At 47.6% G+C, this 19,818-nt stretch overlaps 1 protein-coding gene across 2 annotated transcripts; it reads left to right on the top strand.

Moving 5' to 3' along the window:
* The first annotated feature begins 1,182 nt into the window (after window positions 1-1,182).
* Window positions 1,183-19,254, top strand: Lsm11 (LSM11, U7 small nuclear RNA associated). 2 transcript variants are annotated; one of them, NM_001173384.1, is made up of 4 exons: window positions 1,191-1,648; window positions 9,768-9,907; window positions 13,184-13,267; window positions 13,657-14,118. In NM_001173384.1, the coding sequence occupies exons 1-4, from the start codon at window positions 1,198-1,200 to the stop codon at window positions 14,062-14,064; spliced, it is 1,083 nt and encodes a 360-aa protein (NP_001166855.1). In that variant the 5' UTR covers window positions 1,191-1,197; the 3' UTR covers window positions 14,065-14,118. The 2 variants fall into 2 exon arrangements, with proteins under 2 accessions (XP_087429920.1, NP_001166855.1); XM_087573794.1 differs by lacking the exon at window positions 13,184-13,267 and having other exon boundaries at window positions 1,183-1,648; window positions 13,657-19,254.
* The last annotated feature ends 564 nt before the right edge of the window (window positions 19,255-19,818 follow it).

Raw genomic sequence — 19,818 nt, 5'->3', positions numbered from 1 at the left:
TGGTTCAGTAGTTAGAGCGCTGGCTATTCTTCCAAAGGAAGACCCAGAACCCACACGGTAACTCACAAGGACTACAATTCCAGGGGGTCCAACACCCTCTGGCCTCTGTGATTGCTGTGATTTCTCATGACAGCAAACATAAACATGAAATATATCTTTTTTTAAAAGATCGATTTATTTATTATATATAAGTACACTACAGCTGTCTTCAGACACACCAGAAGAGGGCATCAGATCTCATTACAGATGGTTGTGAGCCACCATGTGGTTGCTGGGATTTGAACTCAGGACCTCTGGAAGAGCAATCAGTGCTCTTAACCACTGAGCCATCTCTCCAGCCCCAATATGAAATATATCTTAAAGAGTTTTGCTGAATTAGAGCTAAATAGTGTTGGTTCTTCGGATTTTGCTGTACTCAGGAAAACATCAATGGAGTTAGTCTTGTTTTCTTTGATACCAAGGGTTCTCCAGTCTTGGCAGGGAAAGGAGGTGATTGGAATCACCCACCTTCTATATCATCAACCAGCTAATATGCACTCACTGTGTACTCTGTAACCTTCCTGCCATAGTTCAGACGACAATGAAAACCCAAGGAAGCTCAGTAATTTGAGCCCAGACAGGCTAACCCGACACACGTCAGGAATATACTCAACAAGAATGAAAAACGGGGTATGTCTTGTCTTCTTGTCTTTTGCCTCCAGCTCAATCTGAACAACAGAACATCCTGGGATTTTAAAATGCTGATCTCGGGGCCTACGCGTTAAGCTGTCTGTCTATACGTATCAGTGAGTTTTTCTAAATGGTTAATTTTTACTGCCTCCGGAATGTTGGTTTTGCTTCCGAGTAATGTGTCCTTCATTGTTAGATCTCAAATTCAGAAGAGACAGTAAATGTCAATGGGAGGGGGGAAATGAGAAGTAAGAAATAGCATCTAGTAACAAAAAGGTCAGAGAACAGCCTCAACCTGTCAGCTGTCTGTAGAGGCGGAGCGAGGTCTAGGCAAGTCACGCCTCTCACCACGCCCCTGCCTTGCGCCACGCCCCCTGCAGTTCTCCAGAGCAAATCTATGCTGCCCCCTGGTGGCAGCAACTGCGCAGTGCGTGCCCCTGGGCCGCGGCTGCGGCTGCGCAGTGCCGCCCTCTGGCGGCCCGGTTCCTTTCTCCCGCCCATCGGCTTCGGCTTGCGGGCCTTTCAAACATGGAGGAGCGCGAGTGGGGGGCGAGGTCGGCTCGCGCCGGCAGCCCAGCCAGCCCGCCCAGCCCGCGGCTGGACGTCAGCTCCTACAGCTTCGACCCGCTGCTGGCCCTGTACGCGCCGCGCCTGCCGCCCATTCCTTACCCCAACGCTCCCTGCTTCAACAACGTGGCGGAGTACGAGAGCTTCCTGAAGGGCGGGCGCACCGGGCGCGGTCGAGCTCGGGGCACGGGAGAGCCGGCCTCGGCGGGAACCTCCACCGGAACCTCCACGGGAGCCGGGACCTCGTCCAGGGCCCGTCGCCGAGCCGCGCCCACCCCGGATCCCGAGCGCATCCAGCGCCTGCGCCGGCTCATGGTGGTCAAGGAGGACACGGACGGCACGGCCGGGTCGCGACGCCAGGGCCCGGGGCGCAGCAAGAAGGCACCCCGCAACGTGCTCACGCGGATGCCCTGTGAGTGCTGTGGGGGCAGCCGGAGGTCTAGGGAGGGCTTGCAAAGGGCGTCTGCGGGAGTCCCGAGGGCCGTAGGGGCGCGGGGAAGATCCCCTCTGAATCACAGAAGCCGTGCATGAGTTGAGGAACAGGGAGAGTGACGACCCACGGGGTAAAGATCTGCAGACTACTGATGTCCGGAGGAGTGTCCCCCAGGTGGTGAGGAGCTGCAGAGGGGCTGCGGAGTGATGAGGCAAACGAAGAGATTGTGGGGCTTGTAGACAGTTTTGGGGGATGGGGCGGACATCAGAGGTCTGCAGAAATGATAAGAGGTCTTGGGGACCACTGCAGGGAGTTGAGGAGATGTACAGAAGTTGTGTTGGAGCACAGGGGCAGAATGAAGCTGAGTGGCATTTGAGGGTCAGGCGGAGTAGTGAGGAGAAAGATACGTCCACATATAGCACAAGAGACGTCTCATATCCCGACATGGGAAGTGACAGCCCCGCCTGGGGTGCCGTTTCCATGCAGGGACTTGATCACCATATGTTCACATTACCTAAATTGCTAGTGTTGAGTGCGGCAGACACAGAATGCTACCAAAACACAGGTGCGGTTTTACAGCCACTGGCTGGCTGGAGCAGATCTGTCAGGCTCAGGTTGTCCGTGTGTGCAGGTTGTTTTAAATTCTGAAGGTGTGTAAATGGCACAAAAGAAATTCTTGCAGCTTCCTAATAGATCCTCAGGGTGAAAGAAGCCTTAAAAAGCAAAGGTTCTAATGTGCTATTTAGATCTTGTTTAAATGGAATAAAAACAGCCTAGGGTTATATCAAATAGTTATGACATCTGCCCTGTGAACACAGTGACCTACTTAGCCAGTCAAAGCTTCTGTAGCCTGCTAATTAAACCGTTACAATGTTAAAGTGACTTCTTTTGGAATAGAAGGTGTGAAGTCAGCAGATTTTGTTTTGTTATGTTCCTGGAAATTTGTTTATTGAGAGAGAGAAAGACCCTGAAAAGCAGTGCAGTGCTGCTGGTGCCTTTGTGGGCTGACATACTGTACCAGATCTTCCCTGCCCAGCCAGGATTTCCCAGAGCTGGCTCGCACAGCAGTAACAGAAAGACAGAGCGTGCCTGGCTTTGGAACAAGCAGCTACAGTACCTTCTATTTGCCTGTGTGCGTTGCCACTGTTAAGTTATTGAATGGTACCCAAGTCTCAGAGCGTGACATTTATTCCCCATTTATTCCTGTTACCTCCTTGCTAGCAAGATTGTTACGGGAAACACTTGAGGAAGATTCTGGTTTTACTGTGCTGTCAGGACTGTGTGAGGCACAGCCTCACCTGGCTCTCGTGATTAAGTTCATTTCTGGAGTTAAGACCTCACACTACTGGCCCTCGTCATTGAAAACCTGAAGCAGATGGAGCACCAGGAAAGATGGGTGGGTACCACAAAGGACAAGCTCCATGACTAAAGCTCAAGGATTAGGTTTGTTAAGGAGTTTCTCCAAGGGGGAATGGGGGACACCTTTAGGATTTGAGGTTAGGGATGGGCGTGGATGAAAACACAGTCTTCAAAATTCAAGGTATTTAATATACTTTATATGCAGTAGAGGTTAGCCCTTTTCATAATGGATAGGGTTCACTTAAGTTTGAACACTGGCTTCTCTTCCTTTCTGACTGCTTCATTTTAGGCCAGTTACACCCAACGTGGTTAATGAAAGCAGTGTCTGTCTGGCTCTGTAAGGGTTAATTTCATCAACATTTGAAAGCATTTAGGACAGTGACATTTTCTAATTAGGAAGAAGTTTTCGTCGGCATCTAGAGTCACTTCCTGTGGGTTGTCATTATTTTCAGGTTGACATAATTAAAGGTCAGGATGCCGTAGCTGCTTGGACTGAGCGCTGGCTCAGCTGTTGGCTAAGCAAATGACCTTGAACAAGCAACTTTGATGCCTTTGAGCCTCCTTGTAAACCGGACTGAGATCTCTCCTGAGTGCCACCGTGCCTTCCAGTACTTGGGGTAGGCGTTGTTAGATAAAGCTCGCCAGAGGAGAAAGTTAACTTTGTGGTCAGTCTTTGTTGTGAGCGTTCCTTTTTATTTTGTTTTATTTCAATTAATTAACTTTACCATCCCAACAGCAGTTTCCCCTCTGTCTTAGTTAGGGTTTTACTGCTATGAACAGACACCATGACACTGTGACCAATGCAGGTCTTAAAAGGACAACATTTAATTGGGGCTGGCTTACAGATTCAGAGGTTTAATCCATTATTACCATGGCAGGAACACGGTGCAGGAGGAGCTGAGGGGTCTACATCTTCTGAAAGCTGCTAGCAGAATAGGCTTCCAGGCAGCTAGGATGAGGGTCTTATAGCCCACACCCACAGTGACACACCTACTCCAACAGGACCACACCTTCTAATAGTGCCACTCCCTGGGCTGAGCATAGACAAACCATCACACCCTCCCTTCTTTCCTCCTGGTTCTTCCTCCATCCCCCATCCATCCCTCTTCCCTTTCTTTTCAGAAAAGGGGAGGCCTCCCATGAATGTCAGCCAGCCTTGGCATATCAAGTTGCAACAAGACTAGGTGCGTCTCCTCCCATTGAGGCCAGAAGAGAGAGCCCAGGGTCCCAAAGAGACAGCCCCTGCTCCCGCTGTTAGGATTCCCACGTGAAGACCAAGATGCTCAACCATTACATATGTGTGGAGGGCCTAGGTCAGTCCCATGCGGGCTCCCTGGTTGGCGGTTCAGTGTCTATGAGCCCCTGTGAGCCCAGGTTAGTTGATTCTGTGGTTTTCTCATCGTGTCCTTGTCCTCACTCTGAATACTTGTTAGTATTTTGTTTACCTCTTGAAATGACTACGTTGGGAACACATGAGCATTTCAGTCTCTTAATTGGAAGCTCTCAGACCCTTCCAGAGCCCTTCTGTAGTCCAAACTGCCCAGGAACAACCCTCATGTCAGGCAGGGATTGGCCACTGTTATCTGTGTGGTCCCTGAGCCCAGTGGTGCCGTGAAAGGCCTTGTTACCATTCCTGGGATTGCCACCAGGGAAGATGGTCAGTGTGCCCTTTTTGCTCCAGCACCACATTCTCAGAAACTCTGGAGCGGTTAATCAACCAGCCCCATCTGCATTTGGAGTCTTTCCTCAGGAACTATGGCTACTTTTAACACCTCATGTCTGCCCAGAATACTTTGTTTCAGACCCTTGGGGCATGTTACCCCAGGTTGTTGTCAGTCCGGTAACAGAAATCTCCATAGCTATCATGCCCGTCTGATATGCCCTCACTTCTATTCTGGAGACCATCATACTGACAACTACCACCATGTCAGACTGGCACTTCAACCCTACGATGTCACCCTAATGGCTCCACGAGATACTACTTTAACTCAACAACCTCTCTGGATGATCCCATCCACCTTGCGGATGTCCTCAGTCAGGGGCAGAAGAATCACCTCTACTCATGACAGCCAGAAGTGTACCCAGTAAACCTGCGCACCGTATGACCGAGTGCAGTTAGCGGCTAGCAGACTGGGGTCTGTGCACGTGCATGTACACATCCCTTGTTTCACTGTCCTCCTCGGTGTTACCCTCTTCTGCTGGACACTCGGCCTCCGTGAATCCTCAGCTGAACAGCCTCACTGGGTGTGGTCGTTGTCTTGGGCAGAGCAGGCAGACCTGGTGACATGAAGAGTGGACAACCTCCTGAGGATGCTGGAGCCCCAGGCATGCCCAACAGTAGCTAACTGGTCACAGGAGAGTTCCTAAGAGTGGTTAGGAACAGACACTGTACAGGCTGAGACTGAAGAACTGAAGGAGTACTGCCATGACAGAGTCTGTGGATGGAGAAGGGCAGCCAAGACCTGTGAGGTGGAGGAGTAGCGAACAATCAAGCTGACTGTGGAGGAATGGATGGACAGGAGAGCAAGGAGCTGACTGAACTAGGGATCTGTCTGTTCATGGTTTTCATCCGAATACAGCAGGAGAATCCTCAGCCTCTTGGTAGCAAAAGTACTCGTGCGTTAAGGCATAGTGAGACTTAAACAAAAACGATAGATTTAAAGCAAGCTTACCAGGGGGCCTGGCTTTTACAGAACCTGGAGTGGCAGTAATGAGCCGGATGTTGTAGTTTGTAAAGGGAGCCAGGAGACCTGAAATGTGCCAAGCATCAAGTAAGTCTGCACTGAACTATGCTTCAGAGATGGAGAACGCCAAGAAGGTGGTCGGTCATGCTTGGCCTGAACTTCTTGCTGACCGCAAGCAGGGCAAAGCTCATCTGGAGTTGGATGGGTGTCTCAAAATTAGTGGCAGGAGAGGAAGGGATTTGGGAAGAACTTTTCTTCAAAATGATGCATTTTTCCCCATAGTAAGTTTTAAGAGTCTGCTTCATATGCTTCCGGAGTTTGCCATGGGAATGCTGGGAAAGAACGAAGTCTCAGAACGGGAAGCTCACGTTTGCCTTGACAGCGGCTTTCATAGGTGATGCTACCACCTACAGAGAGAAGCAAACGACTCCTAAGACTCCAGCTTGTGGGATTTTCGGAAGAAGAAAAATCAAATACTACAGATAGAAGAGTTACGATACCCGGGTTGCCCTTTGCTTAGTTAGGATGCGAGCTTGCTCTCTGTTTCAGGAAGATACAGGCCCCTTTTTTGTTCAGCCTAGAAAGGGAACTTCCACTTTGTGGAAGAGACGCTGCCTGTTGGTGTGCAGAGCATCTAACCAGGGCATTGTGGCGAGCTTCAGTCAGTTGAATTACAGAGACATTCCCAAATGTGGTCTAGAAGGTTACTAGCTCAACTCTGTTTTACAAATGAAGAAACTTGGACTTGCAAGGGAAAAAGGTCACTTGCTGAGGTTACTTTGAGTAAGGGTCTGCATGCTGCTTACATACCTGATGTTGGAAAGCTGTGACATGCATAGATACACACACACACACACACACACACACACACACGCACACACTCTCTCTCTCTCACACACACACACACACACACACACTCTCTCTCTCTCACACACACACACACTCTCTCTCTCACACACACACACACACTCTCTCACACACACACACACACTCTCTCTCTCTCTCTCACACACACACACTCTCTCTCTCTTTCTCTCTCTCTCTCACACACACACACACACACACACACACACACACACACACACACTAAAGGTTCAAAGCCATTGTCAGAAAACAAGCTAATGACCAGCAGTTTTTTCTGTTTCCTTTCTTATATTTTTGGCTGTGAGCTTAGCCAGCCCCTCAGCTTCCTTCTAAGGCCATTGATCCTGTCACTGGGCCTCCGACTGTACCGTGTAACCTCATGTCCAATATGACATATAAACTCCCACTTTTCACTCGTTGAGTCATTTCTCTTCCAAGAGGATTTTCCTTCATCTGTCATGTTTTTTCATTCTACACCCACTCATGAATGAAGAAATCAGTTATCTAAACTGGTGTGTGTGCGCGCGCGTGTGTGTGCGTGCGTGTGTGTGTGTGTGTGTGTGTGTGTGTAATATATTGGGGTTCTTTGGTTTGCTGGTTGGTTGGTTGGTTTCTGAATACTAGCAGCACGTGGAGATAAACTGACATGAACCGGGGAAAGTCTGTCATTGCACCAGGCTCCGCAGGGGAAGCTCTCAACATGAAAACAGAATCTCCCCTGCCCATCACCCCTTCCTTGCGTGCTCACACTGCTGTGCTCGCACGATGCTATTTTAGGGCTCTCAGCAGCCAGACACTCAGCACGTGCGCCTCATACCATCGGGTCCCTTTCGTCCTGCTGTGAAGATATACACCGAAATACAGTAACTCCAGGAGCACACCCAGAGTGTACATCAAAAGGCCATTCTACAACAAGTTCTGTCCCAGGTGCCATGAGGAACCCTAATATCATATATGATAGATTGAAAAATAAAATTTTGGGGGGAGGATGGGGAGGGGAACACCCATATAGAAGGGTTAGGGGATTGTTGGCCTGGAAACTGGGAAAGGGAATAACAATTGAAATGTAAATAAGAAATACCCAATTTAATAAAGATGGAGAAAAAAAAGAAAAATAAAATTTTTAAATTCTAGAAACGATATAATTGAAAAGACTAATTCATCCTAAAGGCAGCTATAGCAATATATTGATTAAAATAAAGCAAATGAAATTATAAATACTGATACTGAAACAACTTTACATTTTATAAACAGCTATACTTGCACTCACAGAAATCTGCCTGCCTCTGCCTCAAAGTACTGAGATTAAAAGCATGTGCCACGGAACAGTGGCTGTCAGGCCAAGGTAGAGGAAGTGGGGAGTTGTTTCCTGTCGGCTACATTGTTTCTGTTTTAATAAATGCTAACTGCAGTCCTCAGTTACCCAGATCATCAGCACTGCTAGCCTTCTTAGAAGCCAACAATATTGATTGCAAAGAGTAAAGCTGAGTGAATAAAGGTAACAGTCCACCAGGGAATGTGTTGAAAACTTTAGGACTCACAGGCTCAAAGGTCAGGACTTCCAACCTCTAAAGTGATATAAAATCTACCTGAAATTCCCTGGGACCTCAGCTGCAATTTGTTCCCGAGATTCTGTCCAAACTCCCAGGAGAGCATCTTGTCAGCTGTTCTGACCCTGGACCTATCAGTGGGACAGACAGGTAATGCTATGTACAGGACACCCAGTGTAGTGAGAGAAGAGCGCTTCCTCTTTTAGGGATTCTGTTCATGGCATTGGAGACTGCCTGTTTCAGTAGCCAAGTCTGCAATTCCATTCATGCTGCCTTTATCTAAGTTACCTTTTGTCTCAGAACTAGGGTCGTGTCTGGGTTGCAGACTGGCTGTTGGCTAGAATACACAGTCCTGGGTTTGATCCCCAGCACCACAAAAACAAGATGTTTTCTTCACAGTACTTACTCATGTGTGAAATTTACATTTACTATTTTAAAATATTGAGATTTCAGCTGACAGGAAGTCTGTTATTCTTGGTTATAAACACAGTACTTGGTACATTGCTTAATACACAATAGGAAATTAAATTATGTCTCATGAATAAGGTGTTTGAAACCTTCAAAAAAACAAAAACAAAAAAAAGCATGTGCCACCACATCCAGTTTACAACTTTAAACTTTTATGGCACATAATATAAAATTACCCAAACGAACAGCTATCTGAACCCATAGATATAACTATAATGCTTATATTTTTAAATGTCCATTTTTGTTTGTTTGTTTATGTTTTTGTTTGTTTATGACTTTTCAATAGTTTCTTTTTTAAGGATTGATTTATTTTATGTATGTGAGTACACTGTTGCTGTCTTCAGACACACCAGCAGAGGGCATCAGATCCCATTACAGGTGTTGTGAACCACCATGTGGTTGCTGGGAACTGAACTCAGGACCTCTGGAAGAGCAGTCCATGCTCTTAACCCCTGAGCCATCTCTCTCCAACCCTTATTTATGGTTTTGTTTGTTTATGATTTTGTTTGTTTGTTTTGAAACAGGATTTCTCTGTATAGCTCTGGCTGTTCTGGAACTCGCTCTGTAGCCCAGGCTGGCCTTGAACTAGCTCTGCCTCCCTCTGCCTCAGAGTGCTGGGATTAAAGGTGTGCTACCATGTTCTGCTTAAAATATGTTTGTATTTTAACGAATATTCAGCTCCCTAAAAAGCCATTTTCTTTGAGAGGCTAGCATATATTTAAAAAGTAGTATGGTGCCCTCATATAGGAACAAGGCTTTTGGTTTATGAAAAGGGTGACCCAGGAGTGCAGTTCAGAATTAAACTGAACAACACAGGACTGAGAGAAGTCCAGCTACTGGTGTGTGCACTCCCCTTTATTTCTTTTTTTACCTACAGACATTTTTTAAAAAATAATGGTGCATCTTAGAATCACTGTCCTCATCAAACAGAGTAGACATTTATAGATAGTGAAAGATTTAGATTTGAGGCGCGCATGGCGGCTTCTCTGCAGTCTGTTGGAATCTGGCCTCCTGAGTGCGTTGGCTGAGTTCATCTTGCTGCCCATGGAGTGCCTTAGTGAGGGAGAGGGTTCCTCAGGTGGGCCAGGGGGCCCTGGTGCCCCGGCGGCCCTGCGGCCTGCCAGTGAGGCAGGCGTTATCCAGCGCTGACCTGACAAGGCTTTCTTGTTGCAGTGCATGAGGGTAGCCCTCTGGGCGAGCTGCACCGCTGCATCCGAGAGGGGGTGAAGGTGAACGTGCACATCCGCACTTTCAAGGGACTCCGCGGCGTCTGCACTGGCTTCCTCGTTGCCTTCGACAAGTTCTGGAACATGGTAACAAGCCTTCTTAGAAACCCGTGTGTCTGAAGGGCGGGAGTAACCTCGTTAAGCAAAGGCCTAGGAGTAATTTCTCAGAATTATACTTTGTACACCTGACAATCACAGAAAATAGCTTTTCTGCTCATTTCCCTTAAAGCAAAGGCGCTCCCTTGCTCCCAGGCATATGGGGCAGTGTATGGAGACTGAGGTTATTTTTTAATCTCACATCTGTGAGAGATGCTGGAGTGCTGCTAGGATGGGATTCCATTGCTGTAAAGAGACAACATGACCACAGCAAGTCTTATAAAGGACAGCATTTAACTGGGGCTGGCTCACAGGGTCAGAGGTTCAGTCCATTATCTTCAAGGCAGGAGCATGGCAGCATCCAGACAGGCATGATGCAGGAGGAGCTGAGAGTTCTGCATCTTGATCCACGGGTAGAAGGAGACTGTGCACCACACTGGGCATAGCTTGAACACATAGGATCTCAAAGCCTGCCTCCATGGTGATACACTTCCTTCAACAAAGCCACACGCTCCTATGGCCAAGGATTCAAACACATGGGTCTGTAGGGACCATTCCTGTCCAAACCACCACAACATCAGTGAGGCCAATTTCAGAAATAATGACTAAAGCACATCCACATAATGGAAAATAATCTGCCTCCCTCAAGTTCTACCTGATTAAATATCGAACATCAACCCACATGATCCTCTTTAGCTCTTTTAAAAACAGCACACAAGATAGCCTCCCTCCACCAATTAAAGAATTAACCTGTCCTATAGACCTAAAACCTTAAAGAATACTTATGTCTTCCTTTAGTAATTTAGAATAGACTACCCACCAGCCATTCTTTTGCTTGTTTGATTTTGATTGAGTTTCTCTGTGTAGCCCTGGCTGTCCTGGATCTAGCCCTGCAGACCAGACTGCAGACAGTGAACTGCTAAGTCCCAGTATGTACTCCTGATGGAACTCACTGTGTAGACCAGGCTACCCTAGAACTCACAGAGATTGACCTACCTCTGCCTTCTGAGTGGTGGGATTAAAGGTGTGTGCCACCATGCCTGACAGCCATTCTTTATTTCCTGTGTCAAAACACAGGATGACCAGCTTCTAAGGAATGTGACACCTGGGGTCTGACTGCTGGTCTCCTAGAGTGAGCACACAGGTGCCTGCAGTTGCGCGCTCTCTCTCTCTCTCTCTCTCTCTCTCACACACACACACACACACACACACACACACACACACACACACCGTAGCTAAGCCTGGCCTCAAACTTACAGCCTTCCACCCCTGTTCCCCTTTATGTGTTTTTATAGATGAGCTCCTGGTTCTTTTTTATAGATGGAACCAAGTCCAGAGGAGTTCGATCCATGTCAGTTCCTACTGATGAAGTTCAAGGCTATATAGCCCGAGTCTTTATGGCCTCTAAAACCTGACTTGTTTGATTGTTTGAGACAGGGTCTCTTTATTATGTACCTCAGGAACTAGTCCTGTAGATCAAGCTGGCCTAGAATGTCCCTAGGCCCTCCTGCCTCTGTCTCCTGAGTGGTGGGAATAAAGGTGGGCATCTGGCTTGAAACTCACCTTTTAATTGTTATGGAATTTAGATCCTAGGGGCTTCACCATTTGGTAATCCCTCTGAGCCTCTTTTCTCATTTCTTAAAGTAGGCTAGCACACTGTGATGATTTTTTGTTGAAAAGAGACAAGTTTCTCTCTCAGGATTTCTGGACAGCCTGGAACCCATGATGCTTCCTAGACTGGCCTTGAACTTGTGGCAGTTGTCGTCCTGCCTCAGTCTCCTGCCTGAGGTTACAGGGTGAGCCACCATACCTGGGAAGAGAGAATTAAAAAGAGTATATTTATTGACAGGAGTGGTCATAATTGATGTGTTTTTAGATTTGTGGGGTGAGTTTACATTTTCAGAGTAACTTCCATTGCACAGTGTCATAGATCCTGACAGTTTCCTCTGAGGCTGATCTTGCTGACACTGTTCAAGTCACTCTGGTGAACCCCAGGCTTACTGAGACTGAGGCTGAAGAAGTAGTCATGTTTCTTAGTGTGTGGTCTGCCACTGCCCTGAAGCAGAATTACCTGAGAATTCTGTTGAACAGTGCACGTGGGAATCTCTAATTTTGGACTGATGAAGTGGCTTAGGCAGGCAAAGTCGCTGGCCACCAAGCCTGGTGACAAGATTTGATCCCCAGATTCCGCTGGTAGAAAGTAAGAACCGAGTCCTGTTGGTCATCTGACTCCTATGCCTGAGTGGTAACACATGTGTAGAGTAAAAAGTCTGCACTCACATCACTTCCTCTGGGGCTTGAAAACTCACCAGTCTCTGAACTCAAAACCCCACCAATCCCTGGGCTCACCTTAAGCTCGGGATTTGAAATCCCACTATTCTTCACCCTGAAAACCTCCACTCTGGAAAACTGCTCCCCAGGAAACCCCATATAAACCTGCTTTGTAGGGTAAAAGCTCCTACTTCCTGGTTAGAAAACCCACCAATCCTCATCCTGGAAATCTTCACTCTGAAAACCCTGCCCCCAAGAAACCCTATATAAAGCCTGCCTCCTGGTCAGTTCTCTGCTGCTTCTCACCCAGGCACAGGCAACCACACTTTTGTGTCTCTTTCAGTAAATCTCTTGTGAGATTTGTTGCACTGTTTAAGTTTGTGATACTCCTTGGCTCCTGACAAGGTATTCCTTGGATGCCTTTCCCCTCAGAGCTGCAACACAATGGACAGTGTGCACCTTCTCCCTGCATACAAATGTGAAAATAAGTGAGCAGTGTGCCAGTGCACACTTTTAACCCCAGCAGGAAAGAGGCAGAGGCAGGTGGATCTCAGTGAATTCCAGGTCAGCCTGATTTACATAGAGAGTTCCAGGCCAGCCAGGTCTATATAATGAGATCCTCACTCAAAAGAGGGAGTAAGAGGTTGGACGAAGGGAGGGAGATGGAAAAGAAAAAACAAACCAAAGAAACACAAAACCTCACATTTAAAAACAGAGCAACCTCATGTCTGAATTTTAATAAGCTTCCTGCATATTTATGTGCACTGAAAGTTTAGAGTATCTGCCATGCAGAGGCCTTGTCCTTGTCAAAGAAGCTCCTTTAGTCTACCAGGAAGAGCTTGGCAGTCCTGGGCAGCTGCTGTCAGACCTTACCATCTTGGGTCCAGGCTGTGTCACTCACCTGTTTAGCCCTGCTCTGATTAAATAGTCTTCTGCCTTTTTGCAAAACCTCCATAAATAATGTCTGTTTTTCTTCCCTTTGGGCTCTTCCTCTAGGCCCTCACAGACGTGGATGAGACCTACCGTAAACCTGTCTTAGGCAAAGCATACGAACGGGATTCTTCGCTGACTCTCACTAGGGTAGGCAGCTCCCCCTGACCTCTTGAGTTCCCATCCTGCCTTCTAGCATAGAAGCCATGATGACAAGCCCGCTGCCTTTATCAGAGCCTTAGCTCCTCACCTCATGCTCCCAGCAGATCCCAAAAGCACCTGCTTCTTACCTATGTCTGTGAGCCACAAGTTGCCTCTTCAAACGCTCTAATGCCTTTCAGCTTTTTACCACAGAGATACTGGTATTTTTTACCAGTATCTTCTCGTCATTATCTGAATCAGTTAGAGAAATTAGAAAGTGACTGCTACCTTTAGAAATGTCATGCAAGATGTGCCTAAGGATCTGACCTTGTCAAGTGTGCTGACAGTTACATTGTAGGCATTACCAAGGCTGATAGTTGTCACTGCTTTCCTTGTAGCTATTTGATCGGCTGAAACTCCAAGATTCCAAAAAGGAAGCGGATTCCAAGTCTGCAGTGGAGGACTCCACCCTGTCTCGTTACTCCCAGACATCTACTTGGAAGGTGGCTTCAGTGTGGGGACGAGGAGACACTGACCGAGGCTCACACAGGCGCTCCCGCTCCGTCCCTTCTTCCCTGCAGGCATCTGCAAGGGAGGAGTCCAGGTCTGAGCTGTCAGGGAGGACTACACGGACAGAAGGGTCCAGTGTGGGAGGTACCTTCTCCAGGGCCACCACCCTTTCACGGGGCCAGTCCCGTAAGAAAAAGCGAAAGCCCAAGGTGGATTACCAGCAAGTGTTTACTCGACACATAAATCAGATTTTCATTCGAGGTGAGAATGTCCTGCTGGTTCATCTTGCACAGTGAGCAGCTCAGCCCCACTTGACCTTTGGGTTTTAGAAATAAAGTGCATGAACTGTTCCTATGCTATATCCTAGTATCCCAAACAGTGTGAGTCGAAGTGGTTCCCGCTGGTCCTGCCCATGCAGAGCACAGAGCTGGCTCACCCTCTGGAAGGACAGGTCAGCAGTTCTAACCAGGCAACAGCCATTCACAGGACATGCTCTGACGGGCTGCCACTGGCTGCTCCAGAGTCTCAAGTGTAAGCACTTTGCTTTGACTTAGGGTCCCAGTACAAGTGGACTCCACTCCGTGGAAACCTCAGGAGTGTCTGAGAAGGAATAATTTCATTTCCAAAGGCTAGCGCTCTGAGCACAATGAGTTTGATCTTACGATGATCGTGTTCGAGCCGTGTAAATTGCCCAAGATCCCGCAGCCATATCTTGGAACTGATCTTCTACATCATTCTCTCTTGATCAAGAAATGAAATTTTTTATCCTTTGAATATTAATAAGGTCTAGGAAAGTTACCAGCTTATGAAGGAGTTAAGCTCAGCTAGGTGGTTGTTCCAAGCAGCAGTGGTAAGCTCTCTGCTCTGCCCCCTCATCCCCTGGGAAGGCATGCAGAAGCTTGTCGCCCTCACCAGAGGTGGCCTCTGCACATGGCACACCAGATGGGACTGTCCCGAACTTGTGGCTTGTCCTCTCCGACTCCTGTGGCATGGTGCTAGTGCATGTGACCTGTGCTGTCACCCCATGTGTTATGTGTGACCTGTCCTGATGCGCCCTTCCTGTCTGACTTCAGAGAGTTCTACATGAACTCAGTAATGCACATCTCTCTCACTGCTGGGAGTTGCCTTTCCAGGCGGGCCTGGCCTTGTGTAGAAAGTCTCAGAATGGTGTCACCGAAAGAGGGGTCATACTTTATTCCCTGTGTCAAGCCAGTGAGGTTCTTAGAAAGAAAGATGGGTGTGTCCTAAGGGCCCTTGACTCCCATTTATGCTTGAGTGTCAGGAATACCAAAGGACCCGGGTTGCTCCTACTTGAATTATATCAGCGTATGCTTTTCAGTCACTAGTACAGACTGGCCTGCATCTTGACATAGACTGTTAGGCACCATTGACTTACAAACTTTTGTTTATACTTGCTCTGTCTTAGATAACTTATGTTCAGAGGGAGAATGAGAAGTAGCTAGTTAGTCCAAATGTATGTTTGAATAGAACATTTCCCCTGCCGGGTCTTTCAATAGCATTGGTAAGCCCTCTGAGAAGCAGGGTAAATCAAGTTTAGAGACTGGGACACTTGGTTCTTCTGTTAGCTGGACCACTGCCTCATCAGACAATGAAAAGTCAGCAGACGTGCCTCAGTTTCCCCATCAGACACCTACCTCACCAGGGCACTGTGGCAGAGTTTCAGGAAGACATTTTACAGCCTCTAAGCATATCTAAGTGCCGTGAATACATTTCCTTATTCTAGAGTATAGCTCTGTAAAACTTCTTGTTCTGTGAGTGAGGCAGGTGCTGTATAAGAAAGCGATCTTCCAGCTGTCATTTCTGGTCCTGTAGCCTCCATCAGAGGACTATGAGAGCTTCCTGGTCTGTCTCTCCTCTAGAAAGAAGCAGGAGTTCTCAGAGGAACACCTTCATCTAGGAGAAAGTGACTCTCTCCGCTGCTGCCCCACATCCCAGGCCTGCTTTTCAAGGGTATCTGTTCTGGTACTGCAGGGAGAATATGCAGCTAAAAGCACAGATCCCAAAGGGGATTTCTGGGCTTGTCTCTTCTCACTTTACCTGTTTTTATTTCCAGTTGTATCTACATTTAAAGGCAGGGCAGGTGCACTGGAAGCTCTGGTAAAGACTCAAGCTCAAAGCTCTTTATCCTGTAGTCTAAATTCTCCTCGGCCTCCTGGGCCAGGTCTGTTGTTCAGTTGCTTTGCTCACCCATCAGTCTGGAGCGCCTCTCAAGCCTTGCTCCCTGTGTGGCTCTGCACCCCCATCTGCCCTGTCCCCCTTAGGTAGAAGCTAGAATGGATGCTCTTTCCCCGACTGTGTAGAGATGTGCAATCCAAAGGAATTGAGGGGTTTCTGTCCATCCTAGTGAGCTCCTGGTGCCAACCTCATGTTAGCATACAGCTTCTCACATTTCTATAAGGTCTGATTTATAATTCCCCTCAACATGACAACTCTCTGTGAAAACTGTCTTTGAATTTGTGTTCTAATTTGCGTAATTCGGACAATGATTCAGAAATGAACACTCTTTAGGAAATGTGCAGTTTTGTGCAAAGCATGGCAATTATTTTTTAGAAAAGTCAATTTAATAAACTATTGCCTCTAGTTTTGGAACAATTTTCAAAAATAAAGAAAAATAGGTCCTAATAATGTTCTGCTTCTCCAAATATCACAGATATCACAGGTCATCTGTGAGTCACTGTAGTGACTTGGGGGATGGGGAACTGTGCTGGGTGCTTCATGGTGGTCCCTGTGCTCTGTTCATGAGACCCTGAGTTCAGTCTCTGGCCTGGATGAATGAGTGAGTCAATGAGTCACTGGCTGAAGTTTTCCTTCTGAGAAAAAAAGAACCCAGGAAAAGGGGTTGGTGAGGTCACCTAGAAGATGCATCCCTTTCCACTAAGGAGTCGCACAATTCAAGAACGGAATAGAACCTCTTCACTTGTGTTCTGTGGGGGTTACAGTTCTCTTACGGATACACTTTACTTTTGAATAAATGGCTCTGATTGTTCAAACTAATTTCTAGCCATCTGAATAATTCACAGAATATAACTATTTTTATTTTTTTTTGAAACAGTCTCACTGTGTCTGCCTGTCTGGGCTGGAACTCACTAAGTAGACCAGGCTAGTTTCAGACTCACAGATCTGCCTGCCATTGCTATAACTAAAGAGGTGTCCTACCACCCTTTGACTCAGCCATTAATGTTACCAGCTTGGCCACAGTTCTTGTGCTCAGCTTGAAGAGAAATTACATGTGGGCAAGTATTACCATCTGAACAGGCTGTTAAAGGTTCATGCTCAAATGTAAGGGAGACAACACACAGGACAGGACAGGGCAGGACAGGGCAGGACAGGGGCCCTGGGTGCTGTCCAAGAACTAAGGAATACAACTTAAATAGAGAAAGGGAGCCTGGTTATACAGGCCCAGTCAGCCCATTGTACAGAGGCCTAGATTTCTCCGTGTGTCTCGGTGGCTGGGTTGATGGAGTGGTCTGTGTGCTTCTGTCAGTGCTTTTGCAGAAGCTGCTGGCTGTGCTCATACCACCAGGAATATCCTTGTGTTGGTCAAGTTCAGACATGATCCATATAGGTCACAGGAAAGCCGGGGAGTGGGGGAAGGTTACATGTGGGAGTACTGTTTGAAAGAAGTATGCATTAAATGGGCAGAGTTAATGTAGAACCATTTCTGTGTCCACAAAGCCGTCCTTATACTCCATATCAGTACAGCTGTCACCTGGGTTGTCTGTCTTAGTGTCTGGGAGGCCTGAGGTTTCCCTTAGGACCAGCAGGTGGTTTGTGAAATGCTTAGCCAGTTAGCATCTGAGGCAGGGATCTGAAGGAGTCTGTGTCTTGCTCTTTCTTTGCCTGCTGCCCATGAAGGCAGAGAGCTTTCTGGTGTGGGTGCCCATGAACTCTTGCTGGGAGCTGCTGTCGGATCAGAAGCAGCCTCATCTGCCTTGGCATAGAAAGAGTGCTCCTTCGGGCTGTCAGGTCATGAGCTCTGGGCTGCCCTTACTCCTCATCAGCCTCACAGAGGTCTGTGCCGACACTTCTGCCCTTTAAGACAAAACAATAGACCCAGCATGAGTGGAAGTGGGTGTCTGTTTGCACCATTCCCGTGACAGCCATGCAGGCAAAATCATGAAATACACTTGGTTCTGTAAATTGCTTCTTTAAATGTCCTGTAGATTTTTTCCTGTAAGAAAAAAATTAAAAGTATTCAAAGACAGCTAGCTGTCACTGGTGCTCCCCCAAAGGGTTTCATCCCTTATGTGCTTTTTATGAATGAAATGGTTGCGGTGCGAGAGTTAATGGAAGAAAGAGTCTGGTGGTATAGAGTAGTTTGAGAGATGTCTTCATTTTTCTCTTCCTGCCCCGTATCTGAAATGCATGCAGCCTACTGTCGGTAACCTTGTTCACCTGTATCTCTCTTGCCCAGAAGGCTTTCCTCAGTGTTTGGAAGTAAAACCATCTCCTCTGGCCCGTGTGGGAAAGGCTCTTAAGCCTGCTTTCTGGCAAGCCTTACTTTCTGGCAAATTGGTGGATTTCAGAAAAGCCTTGGGGGGCTTGGGGATTTAGCTCAGTGGTAGAGCGCTTGCCTAGCAAGCGCAAGGCCCTGGGTTCGGTCCTCAGCTCCGGGGAAAAAAAAAATGTATAAAAAGATAAGCCTTGGGCTCCTGTCACGGTTCTCTGATGAGGGGTTGGGCCTCCTTACCCCGCCAACGTCTTGAGTATTTTTCAAATGTCTGTCATTTCTCTTGCACTTTCCTAATAAAAGTGAAAGCCCTCTGTCAAGAAAAGGGGGCAAGAAAACTCAGCAAACCTCAGACGCTTGAGGTCTGTAAGCTGCAGCGTCCTGGCTCCCTGAGAACACTGTCTGCAAATACGGGCACCCCCAGGGAAGGCTGGGAGTTTGGTTCCTGGCAGCCACTTCTGATTGAGTCCTTGGGAGCAAATGTCTGATGCTGTATTTTCAGAACTGTGAGGAGATGACTGGGAACTCTTGGGGTTGCTTCAGGTGATTGATCGCCTGATTTCAGAGCAGCTGGTCCCCTTTTCTGTTTTCCCCACAGGAAAGCAAGACAGCCACGCCCTAAAACACGCACACGTGTAATCCCTCAGGCAGGTCCCTGTGAGTTCCAGGCCAGTCTAAGCTACAGAGGGAAAGTGTCTCAAAAAACTAAAATGACAGCAACCAAAAGTAACTTGCTTATTCAGTACAGACATGTGAAGACTCTGTCTGGCAACTGTGTCCCCTCTGCACCGTGACTCCGTGATTTTGTGGGCAGGGCTGAAGCCGGATGACTCTAGGAGTGCTGATACGGCAAGGGATATAAGAACCCCCGACTAACCTCATCTATCACCCCTTGTCGTTAGGTTTGGGACCCTTCTCGTTGAGGGGCCTGCTGCTCGACCTTTGCAATGTTCTGCTTTTGATATGTGTCAGATGGGAGTCTGGAAACTATAATAAATATGATTGTATCCATTTACTTGCTGCTTGGTCTCTGCTAACTTGGGGGGGGATTCTGGAGAAACTGGGTGTCTATTACCAAGAGAAGACACACATCCAGAGAGTTAAAATATTTCAAGCAGGGGCTGGAGAAATGGCTCAGCAGCTAAGAGCTACACGGTCAAGGATTGGAGTTCAGATCCATGTACCACGTAGCAAGTCAGGCATCCCACACCCTCCTGTAACCCCAGGGGTAAATCTTGGTGGGCAGCAGGAGACGCTGGAGCTCACTGGCTTCCAACCAGGCTCAGGGATGTGACCCTATGTCACGTGAAAAGGGAAGGGCGAAGGAGGACATCTAGTGCCTAAACATGGACACAAATGCATGCACACACAGACACACACACGTACACACACGTATCTTGGGCCTTCTTGATACCGAAGCCCATATCTGGGGTTCCATCTTTAAGGTAGCTTTGTCCTCCCAAATTTGAATTCTCTCAGCTGCAAGCTGCCCTGTGGATTTCTTCTGCCTGGCCTTCACTGGCATTGATCTATTCTCCTCGCGATCAGGTGAAGTCCCTGTTGATTCTTATCCTCTCTG

Source organism: Rattus norvegicus, chromosome 10, assembly GCF_021556685.1.
Source record: "Rattus norvegicus strain SHRSP/BbbUtx chromosome 10, alternate assembly SHRSP_T2T, whole genome shotgun sequence".
Lineage (NCBI taxonomy): Eukaryota > Metazoa > Chordata > Mammalia > Rodentia > Muridae > Rattus > Rattus norvegicus.
The sequence above is the reverse complement of the archived record's forward strand: the minus strand, read 5'-3'. Positions and strand labels throughout refer to the sequence as shown.